The sequence below is a fragment of the Miscanthus floridulus genome, unplaced genomic scaffold, assembly GCF_019320115.1.
Source record: "Miscanthus floridulus cultivar M001 unplaced genomic scaffold, ASM1932011v1 fs_227_2_3, whole genome shotgun sequence".
In the NCBI taxonomy this organism is placed as follows: Eukaryota; Viridiplantae; Streptophyta; class Magnoliopsida; order Poales; family Poaceae; genus Miscanthus; species Miscanthus floridulus.
The window spans coordinates 35,746-56,397 of NW_027096415.1; the positions used below are offsets into that span (position 1 = coordinate 35,746).

Sequence of the window (20,652 nt, forward strand, 5' to 3'; positions counted from 1 at the left end):
TTGATTGGATAGCAATGCGTATATACCTCATTGTGTAATCATATTTGGTTATGACTCTATTCTGTTCTAGTTACAACAGGTATTATACCTATATCTTTGCAATGCTTAATTTTGTATAAGTTCTCGAGTTAATTAAAGCATTTGCCTTAGTAGATTTATGGTAATCATGGTGGACATCTAGGTCTTACTGATGCAACTAAGGACATATTTGGATACCGTGAAGTAATTTTTAGCTAGCTAATTTTAACTCAAATTAGCTCTAGTGTATCTAAACATGAGAGCTAATAAGTGGATTGATTTTTTAGCCAAAGATAACTAATTTCGACTAAGTTTTATCCCAACTAATAACTAGTCATGTGTATCAAACATGCCCTAATAGTGCGCGCTTTGTTTGTTCATCTTACTCTTGACGTTATGTGGCAAAAGAAGAGAGGGGCAGCAATGACATATTAGTAATGTATTCCCATTATTTTGTAAACCTTGTTTCAAGATGACTGGAAATACTAACATTAGCATAAATTTGTGGAAATTAAACTTTTCATTTTACAAGTATATGAAGCACGTTGTCCAAGCTGGGAACGAACATTGTTTACCGTAAGATTTCTTTTGCAGCTACACGTGTGCCGCTTACCAACCCAAATGGGGCCTCTACAAAACAAAAGAACGCTACTAGAATAGTCGCACGCACAGGCGCAATCACGTGGAGCGAACCGGGAAGCGTACAAAAGCTTGGATCTGACGAGGGAGGGGCCAAAGAAGAACGGATTCTCGTGTCCAAAGACTCAAAGGCAGAACAAAACATGCCAGGTGCCAGCACCTTGGCTGATTAGCACTAGTGTCTCGCTACATGTTCCTAACTACTGTGTGCGATTCCATCCACAAGACATCAAATTCAAGTAAATGATGATGAGGTGTCTGTGCAAACGACGTTCTTGAACAATTCTAAGGCCTTGTTTAGATTGCAAATTTTTGCAATCTGGACACTGTAGCATGTTTCGTTTGTATTTGATAAACTTTGTCCGATCATGGATTAACTAGGCTCAAAAGATTTGTCTCGTGATTTACAACCAAACTGTGTAATTAGTTATTTTTTCCCCTACATTTAATGCTTCATGCATACGTCAAAAATTGATGTGACGGAGAGAGAGTGAAAAACTAATTTAAGCCTCCTTGCACGTAGTAAGGTCCTCAGTTCAACTGTTCAAAATTCAGAAGACAAGATATCTGTCTCTACAGGCAGCCGAGTTCAAATTTGAAATTTGGCGAGCAAATAAAGATGAGCAGCCTATTCGCTTGTTGGTTTCAGCCAGCCCAAACCAGCCAACCAACAGTATTTTCCTCTCATAATAAACCAGCACCAGCTAGCCTAAACCAACCCAGAAACCAACCAGCGAACAGACCGGAGATTCGCCACACCCACACCTCTGTCACTTCCCCAGGTGGTATATAATAAAGAAAAGAAGCTGCTGCTGGCTGCATTTATGCAGGCACACTGCTGCAGGCAGCCACGACTGGTTGGAAGGAGGAGTGGTAGTAAAACCAGGTGTTGCTGGCTCGTGCAGCGGCGGACGGACTGGCGGCAGGGAGAGCGATGAGCGCGGCGGCGGCGAGCTCGGTCACCAAGTTCATCAAGTGCGTCACGGTCGGCGATGGGGCCGTCGGGAAGACCTGCATGCTCATCTGCTACACCTGCAACAAGTTCCCCACGGTTGAGTGCTTCCATCCGTTCACTTTGCTCCTTACAATCTTTGTGTTCGTTTCTCTGTCCCCTTTCTCGTTACCAATGGCTGGATACTCTCTGCATTTCTTATTCGGCTGGACACGATTGGGTTTCAGTTCCTTCTATCTAGCTAGCTCGGTTTTGAAGAAAATGGAGACAGATTCAGTACCAATCTTGATTAGAGAGGAGTGTGGTTATTCTATTGTGATGTTTGAACCTCTTTTCCTTTTGGTTTTTCTGTGTCTACTTTGGCAGGATTATATCCCCACTGTATTTGACAACTTCAGCGCCAATGTCTCTGTGGATGGGAGCATTGTCAACTTGGGCCTCTGGGACACGGCAGGTGGGGTGGAGCAGATCAGATTACAGCAGATTCAGGAGGATCCAGCAATGCCTCTCAAGTGCTTCCATCTTCTTCTTTTTTCTGCAGGATATGATTGATTTGCCCACCTTGGATGCAGGTCAGGAGGATTACAGTAGATTGAGGCCTCTGAGCTACAGGGGTGCTGATGTGTTCATCCTCTCCTTCTCCCTGGTCAGCAGGGCGAGCTATGAGAACGTCTTGAAGAAGGTACTGAGAATAGTTAAGGCCGAAAATTTAAACTCAAACCTAGGTAGACAGTTGGGGATCAGTACAACCGCAACTAAGAGTCCTTTTGTACAGTGGATGCCAGAGCTTCGCCGATTTTCACCTAGTGTTCCGGTAGTTCTTGTTGGAACCAAACTAGGTAAGGTTGGTACCATTATGGCCTAAACAATCCAAACATAATAGTTATGTATTTATACAGGCGAAGACAGATCTTCTCAGTTCAAACTTTTTGGCACTGCAGATCTCCGTGAAGACAGATCTTACCTTGCTGACCATTCTGCTGCTTCCATCATCTCTACCGAACAGGTAATATGACCACAGAATGGAATCATCATTCAATCAATTTAGGCAATTTTTTGAACTCAAAGGGCACCTGCACAGCAGTCACTGCAACTGATAACATTATTCTCTTATAACATTAGGGAGAAGAGCTCAGAAAGCAGATAGGTGCTGTGGCATACATAGAATGCAGCTCAAAGACACAGAGGGTATGTTTCTGCTCATTACAGTTTACACTTTACAGCCTGACAATATCTGGTTCTCCCTTGTGACATCCTCTCCAAATAAACATACGTTGTCCAGAACTTCAGGAAAGATTGATAATGAGTTTTAATCATCTGAAAACAGAACATAAAGGCTGTGTTCGACACTGCAATTAAAGTAGTGCTGCAACCACCAAGGAGAAGAGAAGTTACCAGGAAGAAAATGAAGACAAGTTCAAATCAGTCTGTGAGGTAAGCTGTGATCATGGACTCATCTCTGTCAAAGTATTATCTTTCGCTGTACATAGAAATTTGCACAGTATGAATTAATTTTTGGTGGATCCATTGTGCTAACAACGTGGAGGATTTATCATGAATATTCTATTGCTGGGTTGGTCAAGGATAGAATATTTAAAACCAAACCCATGTGACTTCAGAATTTTAAATTAGGGCATAGTACATCTCATGTTTACAGTTTTCAATGTAGCATCACTGAGCCTCAAATTTACACCTAGAAAACTGGGCATTCAATTAGTGTTAGGCATTTTGTCCTTCGCTGCATATAAAAATTTGGGAAAATTTGTAAGACAATCTACATCAGGATTCAGGCACATCTTACCTTTGTTTTGTGATATGGACACTACAGGTTTTGTTTAAGAACTTGCACCAGACATTGTGGCACAGTGAATTGTACCATTTAACTTATTTGAGCAATTCTGCGTTATCTTCAAACCAAATGGACGACGATTATTCAAATATGTTTTTAGAGAACAAGAATACTTGACATGTTTTGAAGTACCTTATCATGTTAGGGTCTGTTTGGTAGAGCTCCATCTGATTCTGATTCTCTATAGAAGCTGATTCTCTAAGAGAAGTTACTCTGTGGCGGAAAGTGATTCTCTTTGATTCTTTAACATAAATTCTTAAGATCACGATGGAGAATCACTTCACAGAATCAGGAGAAGCTACTTTTGTCAGCTCCCAGCCTCTTAGTTCATTTCAGAGAATCACTTCACATAATCAGCAGAGAATCACTTCTCTCTGAAAAACTGTTTGGCCGAGCTCCTGCTGGATTCAGCAGAGAATCGGCTCTTGGAGCTCTGCCAAACAGGGCCTTATTGATTGCAAGTTTCTTCACTAAGAGCTCTTGTCACTTCTCAAGTCCTGTTTGAAATCGCTGTCTTTTATAGTACTATTATCTATGCAAATGCTCCTTACATACAACTCTACATACTAGATGAAACAAAAACAAAAGAAAAGGGTACAGAGTGGAGCAAAAAAAAGGGTTACATTCACTAATTTTTCTGAACTTTGTTTTAACCTATACAAAAAAAAATTGCAGTCCTCTATATAGTCTGCTTTTGTATTTTACAGTATTTCTTGATTTTTTTACCAATTATGTATATAAGCATTTTACAATAAAATGTACTTTATGTATACCAGAAGTGAATGCTTCATAAAAAATAAGGGAAACTGTAGAAGATAGAATTATCCAATAAAATTTGGGGCAGTATGTTAAACATACTACCTCCCTCAAAACAAATCAATTCCTAGAATCATCCTAAGTCAAATTATCTTAAGTTTGACCAGCTTTATAGAAAAAAGTAACAACATTCATGACACCAAATAAGTTATATTATAAAAATATATTTTATGATGTATCTGGTGATACTAATTTGGTATGATGCTCTTTCTATAAACTTAAAACAGTTTGACTTAGGACAACTCTAGAAATTGATTTAATTTGAGATGGAGGTAGTACATAAATGATAAATCGACCTGCATTTCTCTTAATACCATGGATCAAGAAAGGAAAATATTATGGTTCGACTCAAGTAAATGGCTATGTTCTAGGAGACCATCATTTGTAAATCATGCTGTTATCACAAGGTATTTCGATGTTTTAACACTTCTCGGATGATTGTGCAGAAGATACCTCTGTGGAAGTGCATGTTTCACATGGTAAAGCACAGACTCTTCTGCAATTGTTGTACTGGATTTGCTAGATGGCGTCAGCTTTATGAATGAATAATTCCCAAGGCAGCCACTGGGAACTTCTGGTTCTCTTCTACCTTCCGATAGAGAGCTCTTTTGCGTTCTCCAGCTGTGAAAAATGAAGGAAGGTTCTAGTTTCTACTTCCCTACGAGTTGTACCTCCATTAATATGAATGGTGGGCTAATTAGTAGTTTCAGCAAAGTGTGAAGTGACTCTTCTATGCTGTTTTGTTTCCAAAAACTGCTGTTGATAAATGCCCATTGAATCGTTATGGTCGCACTGGAAGAAAAGAAGTTAATGTAGACTATCAATTCCAGTTTTCACTGTTCATCGTCAGAGATGCATGTCCTCACTTAACATTTACAATGCAACCAGCAGGCATTATTGGTGTCGCTGCTGAAGAATCTAAAAAATAGGTGAAAAGTTTGAAATGCAGCACGGACTGCTTTTGCCGAAGATGTCATGTCTGATCCGTTCAATCAGGTCGGAAATGGATGGCTTTTATGTAACCGCACAAAGTTACTAAAGAATGTTTTTCTTATGACATTATTGGTGTTCAGTTACTAGCATTTCTGGAACGTAGTTCTGCAACCATGTATCTGTATGCTGCAAATGGGTCCTGATAGGTTAAGCATCCGTTCAGACCTTGATCAATGATCACAATTAAGTATCACATTCAGTTCTGTGCACTTGTTGAATCTTGATCATGACTAAAGGTGTTGGACTCTTGCCGAAAGCACACATACTCAAAACCAGGAACAATGGACATTGAAATGCTGTTCTTCAATCTATTCCATCAACAAATATATTTCTAGGATTTTTAGAACGATTAAGCCACATGGAAAAAGACTATGGCCAGCAGGAGAGGTTGAGAGATGATCTAATTATGTTAGAGTGCTATCTAACCTAGCTCGCTATACCCATGAGCCAGTGCCCCTCAAGACCCAAGTTTAGGTCCATAGAGCCAACAACATACAAAGGCATCAACTTCTGGTGTAGAACTAAAGCTAACAAATCAAAGCCCTTTTAACTAAGGTTACTCTAGGAATGCTTTCATTTGTAGACAAATCTGAAATGGCAGAAATGCATATATATATATATATATATATATATATATATATATATATATATATATATATATATATATATATATATATATATATATATATATATATGAGTATGAAGATAGTGTATTGTTAAAGCCCGTGGTTTTCTCAAGTTCTAGTTGCTCTATTATTTAGGTATGTAAACGGATTGGTTACGGACGAATATCACTTATATTACATTTATTTTTATATTTCTATTTGGATTCGAATATGGATAGTATCATATATGCCGGATGGTATACAAATGGATAGCAACATCATAAATATGCGATTTGAGTATTTAAATATGGATACGGTATTGGATTTTGAACATCCGGACTCGGATACGAACGAATTTGGTCTCAAATACGATCAGAAAATATCCATACCATTTTCACCCCTACTATTGTTACATGAATCGAGTGCCACTAACATTGATAATAAGAATGCTATCAGGGACTGCTGTATAGTGATCTTTCTCCATTGACTAGTTTGCAAGCCTAGGATACAAGCAGGAAATTACAGGAAAATAACACAACAGACTTGAAAAGAACAAACAATATTAATGGTGCCATTCTCTAGCATCAAATTTAACGAGTAGTGATAAAAAGATATATACTAAAGCCTAGATACGGTTACGTCACAACTTTCTCTAGCACCATGCCGTATACATATGTTCCATTACATCCTGCAAACTTAGTTTTTCTTTGGCATTGCAGCAAAGTTTTGTATACATTTTTGCCATCGATGTTCCATTCCATCCTGCAAACTTAGCTTTTCTTTGGCATTGCAGCAAGTTTTGTATACATTTTTGCCATCGATTGAAAGCCTCTGATGTCACCAGATCGCAGAAGATTGCCTGCAATGTGACATAAAATGGAAGTATAAGAGGCCAGGACAAGATTTTTAAAAGATTCAGATTCAAACTGACATAAGAAAATTACAACAATAACAATAAAGCCTTTTAAGTCCCAAACAAGTTAGGATAGACTAGAATTGAAACCTAGCATAAGCAATCAAGGTTCAAGCATGTGAATAGTGTTTTCCAAGCACTCCTATCTAAGGCTAAGTCTTTGGTACATTCCATCCTTTCAAGTCTCCTTTTATTGCCTCTACCCAAGTCAACTTCGGTCTTCCTCTGCCTCTCTTCACGTTACTATCCTGGCTTAGGATTCCACTACGCATCGGTGCCTCTGGAAGTCTCCGTTGGACATGTCCAAACCATCTCAACCGGTGTTGGACAAGCTTTTCTTCAATTGGTGCTACCCCTAATCTATCACATATATCATCGTTCCGAACTCGATCCATTCTTGGATGACCGCAAATACAACGCAACCTAGGTATTTCCGCGACACTTATCTGTTGAACATGTCGTCTTTTCGTAGGCCAACATTCTGCACCATACAACATAGCAGGTCTAATCGTCGTCCTATAAAACTTACCTTTTAGCTTCTGTGGTACCCTTTTATCACATAGGACACTAGATACTTGGCGCCACTTCATCCACCCTGCTTTGATTCTATGGCTAACATCTTCATCAACATCCTCGTCTCTCTGTAACATTGATCCTAAATATCGAAAGGTATCTTTCCTAGGCACTACTTGACCTTCCAAACTAATATATTCCTCCTCCCGAATAGTAGTGCCGAAGTCACATCTCATATACTCTTTTAGTTCTACTGAGTAAAATCTTTGGACTCCAAGTCTTCCGCCATAACTCCAGTTTCTGATTCAATCATGACCGGCTTTCATCAACTAGCACTACATCGTCCGCGAAAAGCATACATCAAGGGATGTCCCCTTGTATGTCCCTTGTGACCTCATCCATCACTAAGGCAAACAGATAAAGGCTCAAAGCTGACCCTTGATGTAATCCTATCCTAATCGGAAAGTCATCTACGTCTCCATCACTTGTTCGAACACTAGTCACAACATTGTTGTACATGTCCTTAATGAGCTCGACGTACTTCGTTGGGACTTTATGTTTATCCAAAGCCCACCACATAACATTCATTAGTATTTTATCATAAGCCTTTTCTAAGTCAATAAAAATTATGTGTAGGTCCTTCTTCTTCTCCCTATACCGCTCCCTAACTTGTCTTATTAAGAAAATAGCTTCCGTGGTTGACCTTCCGGGTATGAAACCAAATTGGTTCATAGAGACCCGCATTATTGCTCTCAAGCGATGCTCAATAACTCTCTCCCATAGCTTCATAATATGGCTCATCAACTTAATTCCCCAGTAATTAGTACAACTTTGAATATCCCCTTTATTCTTGTAGATCGGTACCAATATACTTCTCCTCCACTCGTCAGGCATCTTGTTCGATTAAAAAATATGGTTGAACAGCTTGATTAGCCATACTATAGCTATGTCCCCAAGACATCTCCACACCTTGATTGGGATACTATCCGGTCCCATCGCCTTACCTCCTTTCATCTTTTTCAACGTCTCTCTGACCTCAGATTCTTAGATTCTCGGCAAAAAGTGCCTATTGGTGTCATCAAAAGAGTCATCCAACTGAAAGAGACATAAGAAAATTAGATCAAACTAAATACACCTATCTATCTTCCAGAGTAAGTTGCCCAGGTCGCTTGGGTTACTCCACGAATCAATCCATTTGGAAATGAGATATTTATCAAATTGTCCTGTATACATTCTTAAGTCAAGATGGCCTAGCAATATCAAGGCTATCTATGTTTCAATAAGCGCAAGTCATCTTAACAGTGGTTGTTTACGTAAACACTATTAGATGAAACTGGTTCTGTTTAAAGCAAAAGTTAGAGAGCTTGGCTTCAAAGGAAGAAATGCAACCCCCTAAAGAATTTCAGTGAGAAAATAAATGTGTAGATGAAAATTATGAACCAGTTCATGAAGGCAATGGAGCTGATATCACTTGACTCATGTTGACAAAGTTATTGGTGCAACTCAACAGTCTACGGGGTCATTATCTCTGTCAGACAAACATATGCTAGGAAAAGAAAGCGTCCAAGGAAGATAGCTGCTGCTCAAGATATAGCTGAAGAAGACAACAGTGATAATGATGAGAGAGATGAAGCACAAGGGCAGCAATCTGAATCAAAAGTAGGAATGGATGAGGATGAAGATTCTAGTGCACCTGCAACTATAGCAGCAACTAGAGGAGGGGCATTTCAATTGAATGATGATTTACATAATTAGATGGCTGGCTACTAGTGTTGAATCGTTTATATGTTTTCAGCAACTAAAATTGTGTTGCCTGTGTTGTACTGTACTGAACTTGTTTGGTTAATTGTTTTTTTTTTTCTTGAATACACAGGAGAGCTGGTATCAATATATTAAGAAAAGGGGTTTAGAACCCATACACACCACACAAACAGCACCACATATACAGAACACCCACACAATAAGTAGCTCGGCAATGACTACGAACAGCAAACAACAGCACCACATATACAGAACACCCACACAATAAGTAGCTCACCAATGACTACAAACAGCAAACAACCTCGACCATCAAACTATCACTGGACCCAGGGGCGAGGAGATGTGTTTGGTTAAGTGTTATGTATGCTGGCTGCTATGGGTAGCATGTTTGCAGATTCAATGCACATCCAAATGAAAGGAGTCCATGGAATATCCAAATATGAGAAGTCCGAATCCGTGTCCAATATAAAAGGAAGAAAATCCAATCCAATAACTGTAATCCAAAATCCCACAAAATATCCAATTATCAAAGGCCTCTAAGGTTCGCCATGCTGCCGGACGCCTCCGGGTGATTCCAGTTGCTACGGCTGGCCGGGCGGAGCTGCGAGTTGAGATTGCAGCGATTCAGAGGGCTAGGTCATGGCTCAAGTTCATCACTGTGGCATCTGACGCGGGCTTTGCCTGCAGCAGCCGGTGGCATCACTGATACACCTGCTGATCATCCAACACAGCCACCATGGCATCGTATGATACCAAGGACGGAAAGACCTTGTTGATTTTGCTTTGAGCCACAACGCTGTCATGGTCTCTGGATGACACCCTGACCACATGCCCATTCCTGCGAGGGGAGGCCCAAGTGGACCCGGTACTGCCCGACCTCACCGCCGTGCTGTGCGCTGCAGGGGACAGCAAGTGCTGGCACAAGCACAGTACCTTCCTGGCCCTGACATGACAGCATCTCCCAGCCCAACATCGGCCTCGTCCACGTCGACACCCCAGCCACCCTCTTCCCTCTTCTGCGTCCTCAAGAGGTAGGGGCAGCAACTCATCCATAACGAGCTGATTTTCCAATAAACAAGCCAGGAGCTCGTCGAAGTCATGGCAAGCTCGGAGGCATCACTCTGGCCTCAAGGATGCCCATCACAGGGTGTTTAATGCAGGGTGATCCATGGATGTTTGCATTTTGCATGTAGGATATCCAATAATCCTTCTTCTTTTTTTACTTCATATCCACATATATCCAAGTCCAGAATATATCCAGTCCATTGAAATCCATGAAGGGAAAATCCAATTGGACTCTGGACATTCTAAGTCCAATTCCATGCTAGCTCTACTGCTTCTGCTCTAGTTACACTGTTATTTAGTCATTTTACAGCTACTTCAGTTCTTTGTTATTGCAGCAGCAAATCAGCAAGAATATGGAATCTGGAACTGGGATCTTGAATTCTGGACACTTCAGAAATCAAACCTAACAAGTGACGAACTAACCATCCATGCTGTCTTAAATAGGGATGCAAGTGGACTAGCCCGCGAACCCACGTATCGGCTTAATTTTGTGGGTTACTCGTGGCAACCCACAAAATTAAGCATATATGCGGATTCACGGGCTAACCCACTTACACCCCTGGTCTTAATTCTTGCTTTATATAGCCTTTATACTACATACTATATAGTATATCAGTCCTGGTACATACAGGATGACATGGTCGACTAGGCCTGACTAATCAAGCTGATTGATGACTAATCACGACTAATCATCTTGTCGGTGCCATGGCGACTTGGGTCAATTAGACGATTTAAAAACATAGACCAGCTTCAGCTAAGCCAGGCACTTCTTTTCAGTGCCATAAATTTTGGTTTGTCACAGATCTCATATGCACATGTTTTTCTACATTTGTAGCCATGACCTGATTTGTAACATCAATACCGAAGTTCCTAACTAACCTCAAGTTCAAACTTTATAGTGAAAGGGGTTCTATTATCTAAAGAAACTGCCCACTTTAGGGAAAAAATGATAATAAAGTTGGTGAATAGGTAAATTGTATGTTTAATAATTATGTCAAAAGACAAATAATAAAGTTGTTGAAAGGTAAATATCGATTTTAGTGACAAAACTGAATAAAACTATTAGCTTCATCAGCATGTATTACAACAAACATATATATACATGCAAGACTCAAAAAGTAGATGGAACATGCAAGACTCAAAAAGTAGATGGAACCGAAGTTACCTGAGTCGCAGTTAAGTGGACTGTCTGGCTCTGGATGAGCCATCAATGCAATTATGGCCCTACAAACAGATTAGAGGGTCCATGCAGGGCTCCATGCATTCTTCAAGATATCCAAGCAAATTTCACCAGTCTAGATGAATAAATCACAACAAATATAACATATTATTATTAAAAATTTAAAATTATCATTATTTGCATCCAAATACTATGTTACCAATCACAAAAATGTGAACAGCAGAGACCCACTTGGGAACAGCAAAAAGGAATGTACTTCACAACTAAGCGCATTTTTTGGAACTTCAGAAAATAACCTTGAAATGCACATTTGGGTGGAAAATTTTGGTCAGAAATCGAACTTGGGGAGGTAGTAGAGGATATTGCTCCGGGATAGCAAAGGCAAGCTGGAAGACACTGATGCAGCACACTATTTTGGAGGATCAACTCCAAGGTGCTCATATATAGAAATAACACAAAGTGTTGAAGGAACAGCTTCAACATGCTAGTAGATAACGCCCTAAGGGCAGTCCGAATCCACGGATAACAATCCGAATCCACGGATAATACGAGCTCAATCCAAAGCTCAAGAACAAGATCTAGTCCAAGATCTAAGATAGAAACCTGGAGTTCTATTCATATGGTGGGACATACAAGACAAAAGTTACAAAACTTGAGGACATTGCCTCTATTTATAGGCTATGAGCCCTTACACAACTCATATACACCTAATATGACAACTAATAGCCTACTATATGACAACTAACATGACAACTAATATATTACTCAATGACACCTAAGAAACAACTCATAGGACACCTTAGTATCTTCTAGTATCATTTATATGACATATGCTATGACATCACATTACTTCTAGACCAAGCAACTCTCCATGAAACATAGAGGTAAAACTCAGTTTGAATTCATGATCCTAGTAGTAAAATCGGATTTCTCCTCTAACTCTTAGTATCAAAATCTAGTTTGAATTCATATGCTTGAATACACTTGAATGTTCATGATCCATCTATATGATGTCCCTCATCATTCTCCTCTACTTTATTGAAACTCGACCTCGAGTTATCTTCATAAAGATGTTGTGGATGATAAAGCGATAGATCAGCCACATTAAAAGTGTTGGAAATATTCATCTTTCTTGGTAGATCAACAACATAAGCATTGTCATTTATCTTCTTCAAAATAGAGAACGGGCCATATTTCCTTTGCCTTGGCTTTCCATGAACTCCGGATGGCAATCTCTCTTTTCTAAGATATACCATCACTTGGTCACCAACTACAAATGACATTGGTCTTCTTCTTTTGTCGGCTAGTTGTTTGTATTTCTGATTTGATGCTTCTAGGACATCATGGACTTCTTTGAACAAATTAGAATAGTTGTTAGCAAAGCTTGTTGCTGACCTTGAATTCTCCCTTGAAGGTAGTTTTATTAAATCAACCACATGCTTTGGAACTTTTATGTAGACAATGAAGAATGGGCTCCTGCCTGTAGATCTATGCTCTGAATTGTTATAAGCAAATTCAGCAAGTGATAAGACTAAATCACATTGTCCTTTCTTGTTTCCACATATACATCGAATTAAGTTACCCAAGAACTTGTTCACTACTTCTGTTTGGCCATCTGTTTGGGGATGTGCTGTGCTTGAAAATTTTAGTTCAGTGTTGAATTGCTTCCATAATGTAAGCCAAAATGAAGCAAGGAATTTGCTATCACGATCTAAAACAATTGATCTCAGATCGGAACACCATGCAGCCTAACTATTTCTCTAAAGAAAAGATTAGCCACATGATGAGCATCTGTTGTCTTTCGACATGGAATGAAATGAGCCATCTTAGAGAATCTGTCAACTACAACATATACTGCATCATTCCCATGCCTTGTTCTTGGCAAGCCAAGTATAAAGTCCATTGAGAGATCCTCCCATGGTGCACTTGGGGTTTCTAATGGAATATATAATCCGGTGTTCTGGACTTGGCCTTTATAGGTTTGGCATACAGGACACTTTTGCACAAACTTTCCAGCATCTCTTTTGAGTTGTGGCCAATAATAACGTTCTTGCAAGTTGGCTATGGTCGTGTCATGCCCAACATGGCCACTAAGATCACTTGAATGCAGTTCTCTAATTAGTTTGTCACGTAGAGAACTTCTTAGAATGCATAGTTGATCATTCTTAAAGAGATAACCATCTTGCACCACATAATCTTTATCTAATGGCTTCCCTTGTAGATGCTTCAACCAGACTTAACCAAAGTCATCATCATGCTCATATGATTCCTTGATTTGGTCCATACCTAGAAGTTCAGCCTCAAAAGATGTTAGAAGACAAGCACGCCGACTCAAAGCATCGACCACTTTGTTTGTTGCTCCTGACCTATGAACAATGAGATAGTTAAATTTTTCTAAGTATGCTGCCCATCTTGCTAACATGCGATCCACATGCTTTTGATTTCTAAAATGCTTCAGAGATTGATGGTCAGTGTAGACAATGATCTCCTTAGGTAACAAATAAACTTCCCAAGTTTTTAAAGCTCTGAAAACTACATATAGCTCTTGTTGATAGGTACTCCATTTTTGCCTTGCTTCACTTAGTTTCTCACTAAAGAAAGCAATGGGTTTTCTCTCTTGAGATAGAACAGCTCCAATGCCTACTCGACTTGCATCACATTTTAGCTCAAAAGTCTTGTTGAAATCAGGAAGGACCAAGTTGGAGCTTGTGACAGCTTCTTTTTTATTTCTTGGAAACTTGCTTCAGCAAATTCATTCCATTGAAATTTCCCTTTCTTTAAACATTCAGTAATTGGTGCCATAATAGTGCTGAAGTTATTGACAAATCTTCTATAGAAAGTTGCAAGACCATGGAAACTCCTCACTTCTATAATAGTCTTTGGAGTTGGCCAATCTCTTATTGCAGCAACTTTGGAATCATCAACATGAATACCTTCGCTTGTTATGACAAAGCCCAAGAAAAGTAGTCGCTTCTGTAGGAAAACACATTTCTTCAAATTGACATAAAGCTCATTTTCCTTTAGAACTTCTAATACTTGCTGAACATGATCAAAATGCTCATATTCATTCTTGCTATAGATTAAGATGTCATCAAAATAAACCACAACAAATCGAGATAAGAAGGGTCGAAGGACTTGGTTCATCAAATGCATAAAAGTACTTGGTGCATTTGAAAGTCCAAATGGCATAACAAGCCATTCATATAGCCCACCCTTGGTTTTGAATGTTGTTTTCCATTCATCTCCAGGTCTAATGCGAATTTGATGATATCCACTTCTTAAATCAAGCTTAATGAATACATTTGCCCCACTTAATTGATCCAACATATCGTCCAAACGGGGAATAGAAACCTATATCTTATTGTGATCTTGTTGATTGCTCTACTATCCACGCACATACGCCAAGAACCATCCTTCTTTGGTGTGAGCAAGGCTGGTACAGCACATGGACTAATGCTCTCTTGGATATGTCCTTTTTGTATTAACTCTTCCACCTTCTCCTTCAATATAGCATGCTCTTTTGGGCTCATTTGGTAGTGTGGCAGATTAGGAAGAGTTGCACCAGGAACGAAGTCAATTCGGTGTTGAATTTCTCTCATTGGTGGCAAGTGTTGTGGCTCCCCAAGTATACTCTGAAATTTAGATAATAGACCTTGTATCTCCGCTGGAATTTCAACAACAGGTTGCTCTTCTCCCTTAACGATCAAGGCAGCACATAAATTTGCTTCTTTCACATCTTCTACAAAGTCTCTTGATGTTTAGGAAATAGCTAACATATTCTTCTCCTCTACTTTAGAAGTAGAACCATCCAATTTCTTAGATAGGATTATAATCCTTCACTTGTTCCAAATGAAAGAGTAAGAATTGTCCCTTCCTTTATGTGTAGCATCCACATCAAATGGCCAAGGTCTTCCAAGAAGAACATGGCTTGCATCCATGTCAACTACATCACACAGAACATTTGAGTGGATAATATTTACCCAAAGAAAGTGGCAATGCATTGCTTTGTAATCTTCATATTCACTCCTTTCTTAATCCATCCAATAGTGTATGGGTTTGGATGATCTTGAGTTTCAAGCTTCAAATGGTTCACTAAACTTTGAGAAATCAGATTCTCACAATTGCAATTATCAATCACTAATTTGCACACCTTGCCATTCACAGTACACTTACTCTCAAATATCTTCTTTCATTATGTGTTGTTGGGTTGGGATGTAGAGCACAAAAGGCGTTGGACTACACATACTACTTCATCACCCTCCTCTTCACATAGGTCTTGTTCTTCCTCACTTTCTTCAACTTCATATTCACCATCACCATTATCATCTTCATCATCACTTTCATGGCGTGTAGTGTTGACTACCTTCCTCCTAGGACAGTTACTGGATACATGTCCTTCTTCACCACACTTATAACACTTGACAACATTTTGGTTTCTCTTTGCTCTACTCTTCTTTGCAGCTTGCTTTTGTGCAGGTTGCGTTGTTTTTGATTGAGTAGCTTTCTCCATCTTGCTACTATAGCCTTTTGAAGATCCTTCTATGGGAGAATATGAATGAGATTTAGTTATCTTCTTTGTCTTGGCATGCCTTTCAACCTTCAATGCTAGAGTTTGTGCTTGATCAATCGACCAAATCTATTGCATGACTAAATGATCTCTAATAACTTTAGTGAGACCATTGATGTACCTTGCAACTTGTTGATCTTCAGTTTCAGCAAGGTTGTACTTGACTTGCAGCCTTAAAAACTCCTCTGTATATTCTGAAACAGACCTATTTCCTTGAGAACAATTCGGAAACTTAGTGAAAAGAATTTGCTCATAATCAGCAAGCAAAAATCTAGCCTTTAAAAGTGCCTTCATTTGATGCCAATATCTTATGCAAGGTTCACCCCTCAACCCGCACTCTTCTTGATGACGGTGCCACCATGCACTAGCACCTCCCTTCAGCTTATATGCAACCAAAGGAACTTTGCGATCTTGGCTAATATTCATAATATCAAAGAATGTCTCAACTTCATATAGCCAATCAAGGAATTCTTCGATATCAACACTACCATTAAAAGTAGGGATTTCAGCTTTCACCTTGTATGTATCTCCTGCATAGCGAGCATTCCTCCTTGAATTTTCATAAAGATCATCTTCTTCCTGTAGTTCACTAAGATCTTCGTCTTCTAGATCATCAATATGAGGTGATCTTCTATGCTCACCAAGCCTTGGTTGTAGCTTGGCTTCAAGAGTAGCTTTTTACGCCGTTCTTGATCAACCTTATCTTTTGATGAGTTACCTTTAGTGCTAGCAGCAAGGATATGATTTCTAATCATTTCTGCTAGCTTATCAAACGTCCTATTGAGTGCTTCATGTAAATCTTGAATTTGCTTTTCTGCAGCATCCATCCTCTTGCCCAATTCCTCCATCTTTCCTATACCTTCTTACAGATTTCTTGTAAGGAAAATGGTAGCCTGAGATAATCAACGAGGCTCCGATACCAATCTGATGCAGCACACTATTTTAGAGGATCAGCTCCAAGGTGTTGATATATAGAAATAGCACAAAGTGTTGAAAGAACAGCTTCAACATGCTAGTAGATAACGCCCTAAGGGCAGTCCGAATCCACAGACAACAATCTGAATCCATGGATAATACGAGCTCAATCCAAAGCTCAAGAACAAGATCTAGTCCAAGATCTAAGATAGAAACCTGGAGTTCTATTCATATGGTGGGAAATACAAGACAAAAGTTACAAAACTTGAGGACATTGCCTCTATTTATAGGCTATGAGCCCTTACACAACTCATATACACCTAATATGACAACTAATAGATTACTAGATGACAACTAACATGACAACTAATATATTACTCAATGACACCTAAGAAACAACTCATAGGACACCTTAGTATCTTCTAGTATCATGTATATGACATATGCTATGACATCACATTACTTCTAGACTAAGCAACTCTCCATGAAATATAGAGGTAAAACTCAGTTTGAATTCATGATCCTAGTAGTAAAATCAGATTTCTCCTCTAACTCTTAGTATCAAAATCTAGTTTGAATTCATATGCTTGAATACGCTTGAATGTTTATGATCCATCTATATGATGTCCCTCATCGGACACCACCTTCATAAGGAGTCTCTGAGGGTCCCTAATAACAAAAGAGATAGTTGATAGAAAATAATTTAAACAGTTCCTTCATCATGTTGTGTTGATGTCACCAAAAACTATACCTTGACGAGAGCAGTCCATTTGAATATGTTTGAATCATCACAAATCAACAGGATATCAGGATCAGCTGATTTCTCGCGCTGTACCTCCTTATACTCTTTGAAAAGCTTAGCCCTAGATGCCTATTAACATATTATTGTCATAGTCAAAGCTGCGTGTTAGAGATTGGCACCATTTGCCATTCCTAAAAACAAGAACTCCAATTCAATAAAGAAAATGAAGAACAAGATTGTAAAACAGTGCAATTATATGTACATATGCTACTATGTTACCTTATTCATCTACGCTACTAACAAGTGTCTTTCAGATCACTAAATGATAGCACCAAATTTCGAGATAAGAATGTAGCAGCACGAAGTAATAATTAATGTTCAAGAAAAAGATGGATTTCGAAATGACATAACTAATCATCACATCCATAAAAAAACAATTATAGCACTATATTTTCAGGGGACAAAACTTCGAAATCAACAGTGGAATACATACATCTTTGAACGCGAATTATTCAGTCTTTCCAAAAAGAAGTTTCACGGCTGTAGAGAACATATTACTAGATGGAGAACAAGATGAGGTAAGATGGTTGCCTTACACAGGGTTTCTTCCCCTTTTTCTCTCTATTTAATATAAAGATATGCAGCTCTCCTGCATGTCTGAGGGAAAAAGAAAGATGGACAGCAAACAAAGAAGAGTTCCCGGACAGAAGTAGTTAGCTAATTATATATCTTGTGTCATACTTAGATAAAATATTTGTTCAGTGCACCACAGGAAAATCTATTATTTATCAATATTAGCTTTTAAAAGATGATAACCAAAAGTTCCACTTGCTACGGAAATGAAACAGGCAAAAAAGAGTTGGTAAGGGACAATTGCAATAGACCTCATATTTCTTCTTCTTGAACAAAAACAAACTTGATATCCCAAAGACGCTTCCGAAAACTGCAATTTTCATGAGGGAAAGGTACTGCCATTGAAACCTTTTTTGTCCTTCCTGGCAGTGGATGGTACAAAAGTACAAATAATAAATAGAAACAAGATTTCAAATGTAGTTTCCATGTCTTTTTATGCAATCAATGAATTTCTTGTAGCTTACGCATTCCAGAAAACCTTAGACAACTGCAAACCACTAATGTTTGACAAAGTTCTAATAAGTTATCCTAAAATATATGATATCTAAGCTATGCCCCTCATTAAAGAAGCAGTCCACCAAGGGTCTGTTTGGTTGGGTGGATATGCTCCATCCTAGCCAAGTGAATCCATATAATCTCAGAAACAAGCCTGTTTCACTACTGGAGGCCGTGGCTTTGCCAAGTGTTTTTACACTCGGCAAAGAGCCTTTTACACTCGGCAAAGGCTTTGCTGAGTGTAGCACTCGGCAAAGTCCACTCGGTAAAATTTTTCTCGGCAAAGGGTCTTTGCCGAGTGCTTTTTATCCGGGCACTCGGCAAAATAAAAAAAATTTGCCGAGTGCTTGGGGCGGCTCTCGGCAAAATATTTTCGGCCGTTGCGGTGCCGGCCGTTAACGGTTATTTTGCCGAGTGCCCGACAACAGCACTCGGCAAATTTTTTTTATTTTTTTAAAAATTACTTTGCCGAGTGCCCCAGCCTAGGCACTCGGCAAAGTTTTTTTAAAAAAAGTACTTTGCCGAGTGCCCCTGCCCAGGCACTCGGCAAAGTATTTTTTTTATTTTTTTAAAAAATTACTTTGCCGAGTGCCTCTGCCCAGGCACTCGGCAAAGTTTTTTTTAGGCACTCGGCAAAGAATTTCTGAATTTTTTTAAAAAAAATACTTTGCCGAGTGCCGCGGCAAGGCACTCGGCAAAGAAATTATATATTTTTTTTGAAAAATCTTTGCCGAGTGCCTTGCCCATGGCACTCGGCAAAGACCCCGAGAATTGCAAAAAAAATTTACATTCCATTGTAACAGACAATATATATATATATATATATATATATATATATATACACACACACACACATCAATCATCACATCTATATCACCAACATGCATTATATATCACAAGCACACACATATTTAATAAATCCATCGAAAATCCATCACAAATGCACCAAAGTTCAACATCACAAGTTTATTATTACAAGTTCAACATCACAAAGTTCAACATCCCTACTGCGGCGACGGAGACTACAGGTGTGGCCCCCCGGACTACGACGAAGGGTTGACGCGATCAGCCGTCGGTGACACGATAGCGGGATTGTTGGAACCCGCCGACAGAGGCTGCACAAAAGAGAAGAGATTGCATGTGTTAGACTCAAAATTGAAAATTTTGGCAGCACCTCCCCTGCACGGGAAGGTTTTCAACCTGCAAGAAACAACGGCACGAAGGCCGACAATCACAACGGCAAGAAGGCTGACAATCCCAATGGCACGAAGGTCGACAATCACAACGGCACGAAGGCCGACAATCCGAACAACACGAACGCATTAAACTTTCATACTCACACGAGTGAAGTGTCGAACCGGAGCTGGAGCTGGCAACTACACTTGGACACCCGATGCTTGCCCGATGGTTTGCATGATCTGATACATGTCCACCATCTGCTTCTTCGTGGCCTCCAGCTCTGCGGTCAGGTGCGCTTGCGTCTCCCTTGTCTCTGCCAGCTCGGCCTGCAGTGTTTCAATCACATGTTTCAGCATTGCAAATCTGATCAATGTGTGTAACGTTCAATGTACAATGAGTGAAACCAGAATTACCTGAAGTTCGTCGACCCGCGACAGTGTTGGAGTAGGCCGTACACGTATGGGAAGGCTTCTGGCCATGCTTTGTGCCCTCACGTTAGAGAGAGAGGGTGCACAGCTCGAGGAGTCGGCGTCGTCTGCAATCCACAACCACCCGTGCTTCCTGCCTTGCCCCAGCCTCGCGATCACCTCTGTCTCAAGGGGCTCAGTGCTCAGATTGTGATCTGAGCCATGGAGCGCCCTAACCGCCTCCGCGTAGTCTCTGACCTTAGCGTGGATGCTCGGGATAGAATAAGCCTGTGCAGTGGCATCCGGGTTGAAGACGACACCGTTCACCGGGCCCATGTGGGACACAACCCATGCCCCAAACTCTGACACCAGCACGTCCGGGTGTGCCACCTCCTGTGAGAAAGATGGCA

At 39.8% G+C, this 20,652-nt stretch overlaps 1 protein-coding gene and 1 long non-coding RNA gene across 3 annotated transcripts; one reads left to right on the plus strand and one right to left on the minus strand.

Annotated features, from left to right (window-relative positions):
- The first annotated feature begins 1,492 nt into the window (after window positions 1-1,492).
- LOC136530885 (rac-like GTP-binding protein 1) lies at window positions 1,493-5,293 on the plus strand. Of its 2 annotated transcripts, XM_066523598.1 has the most exons (8): window positions 1,493-1,708; window positions 1,976-2,063; window positions 2,182-2,291; window positions 2,385-2,448; window positions 2,551-2,615; window positions 2,732-2,797; window positions 2,937-3,043; window positions 4,721-5,293. In XM_066523598.1, exons 1-8 carry the CDS (start codon window positions 1,592-1,594, stop codon window positions 4,755-4,757), a joined length of 654 nt encoding a protein of 217 aa, XP_066379695.1. In that variant the 5' UTR covers window positions 1,493-1,591; the 3' UTR covers window positions 4,758-5,293. The 2 variants fall into 2 exon arrangements, with proteins under 2 accessions (XP_066379695.1, XP_066379693.1); XM_066523596.1 differs by having other exon boundaries at window positions 2,182-2,448.
- An 857-nt stretch (window positions 5,294-6,150) lies between these two features.
- LOC136530886 (uncharacterized) lies at window positions 6,151-18,234 on the minus strand. The gene is made up of 3 exons (XR_010777909.1): window positions 17,538-18,234; window positions 11,290-11,419; window positions 6,151-6,731 (listed from the first exon to the last, which is right to left on the minus strand). It is a non-coding gene; the product is annotated as an uncharacterized lncRNA (long non-coding RNA).
- Between the last annotated feature and the right edge of the window lie 2,418 nt (window positions 18,235-20,652).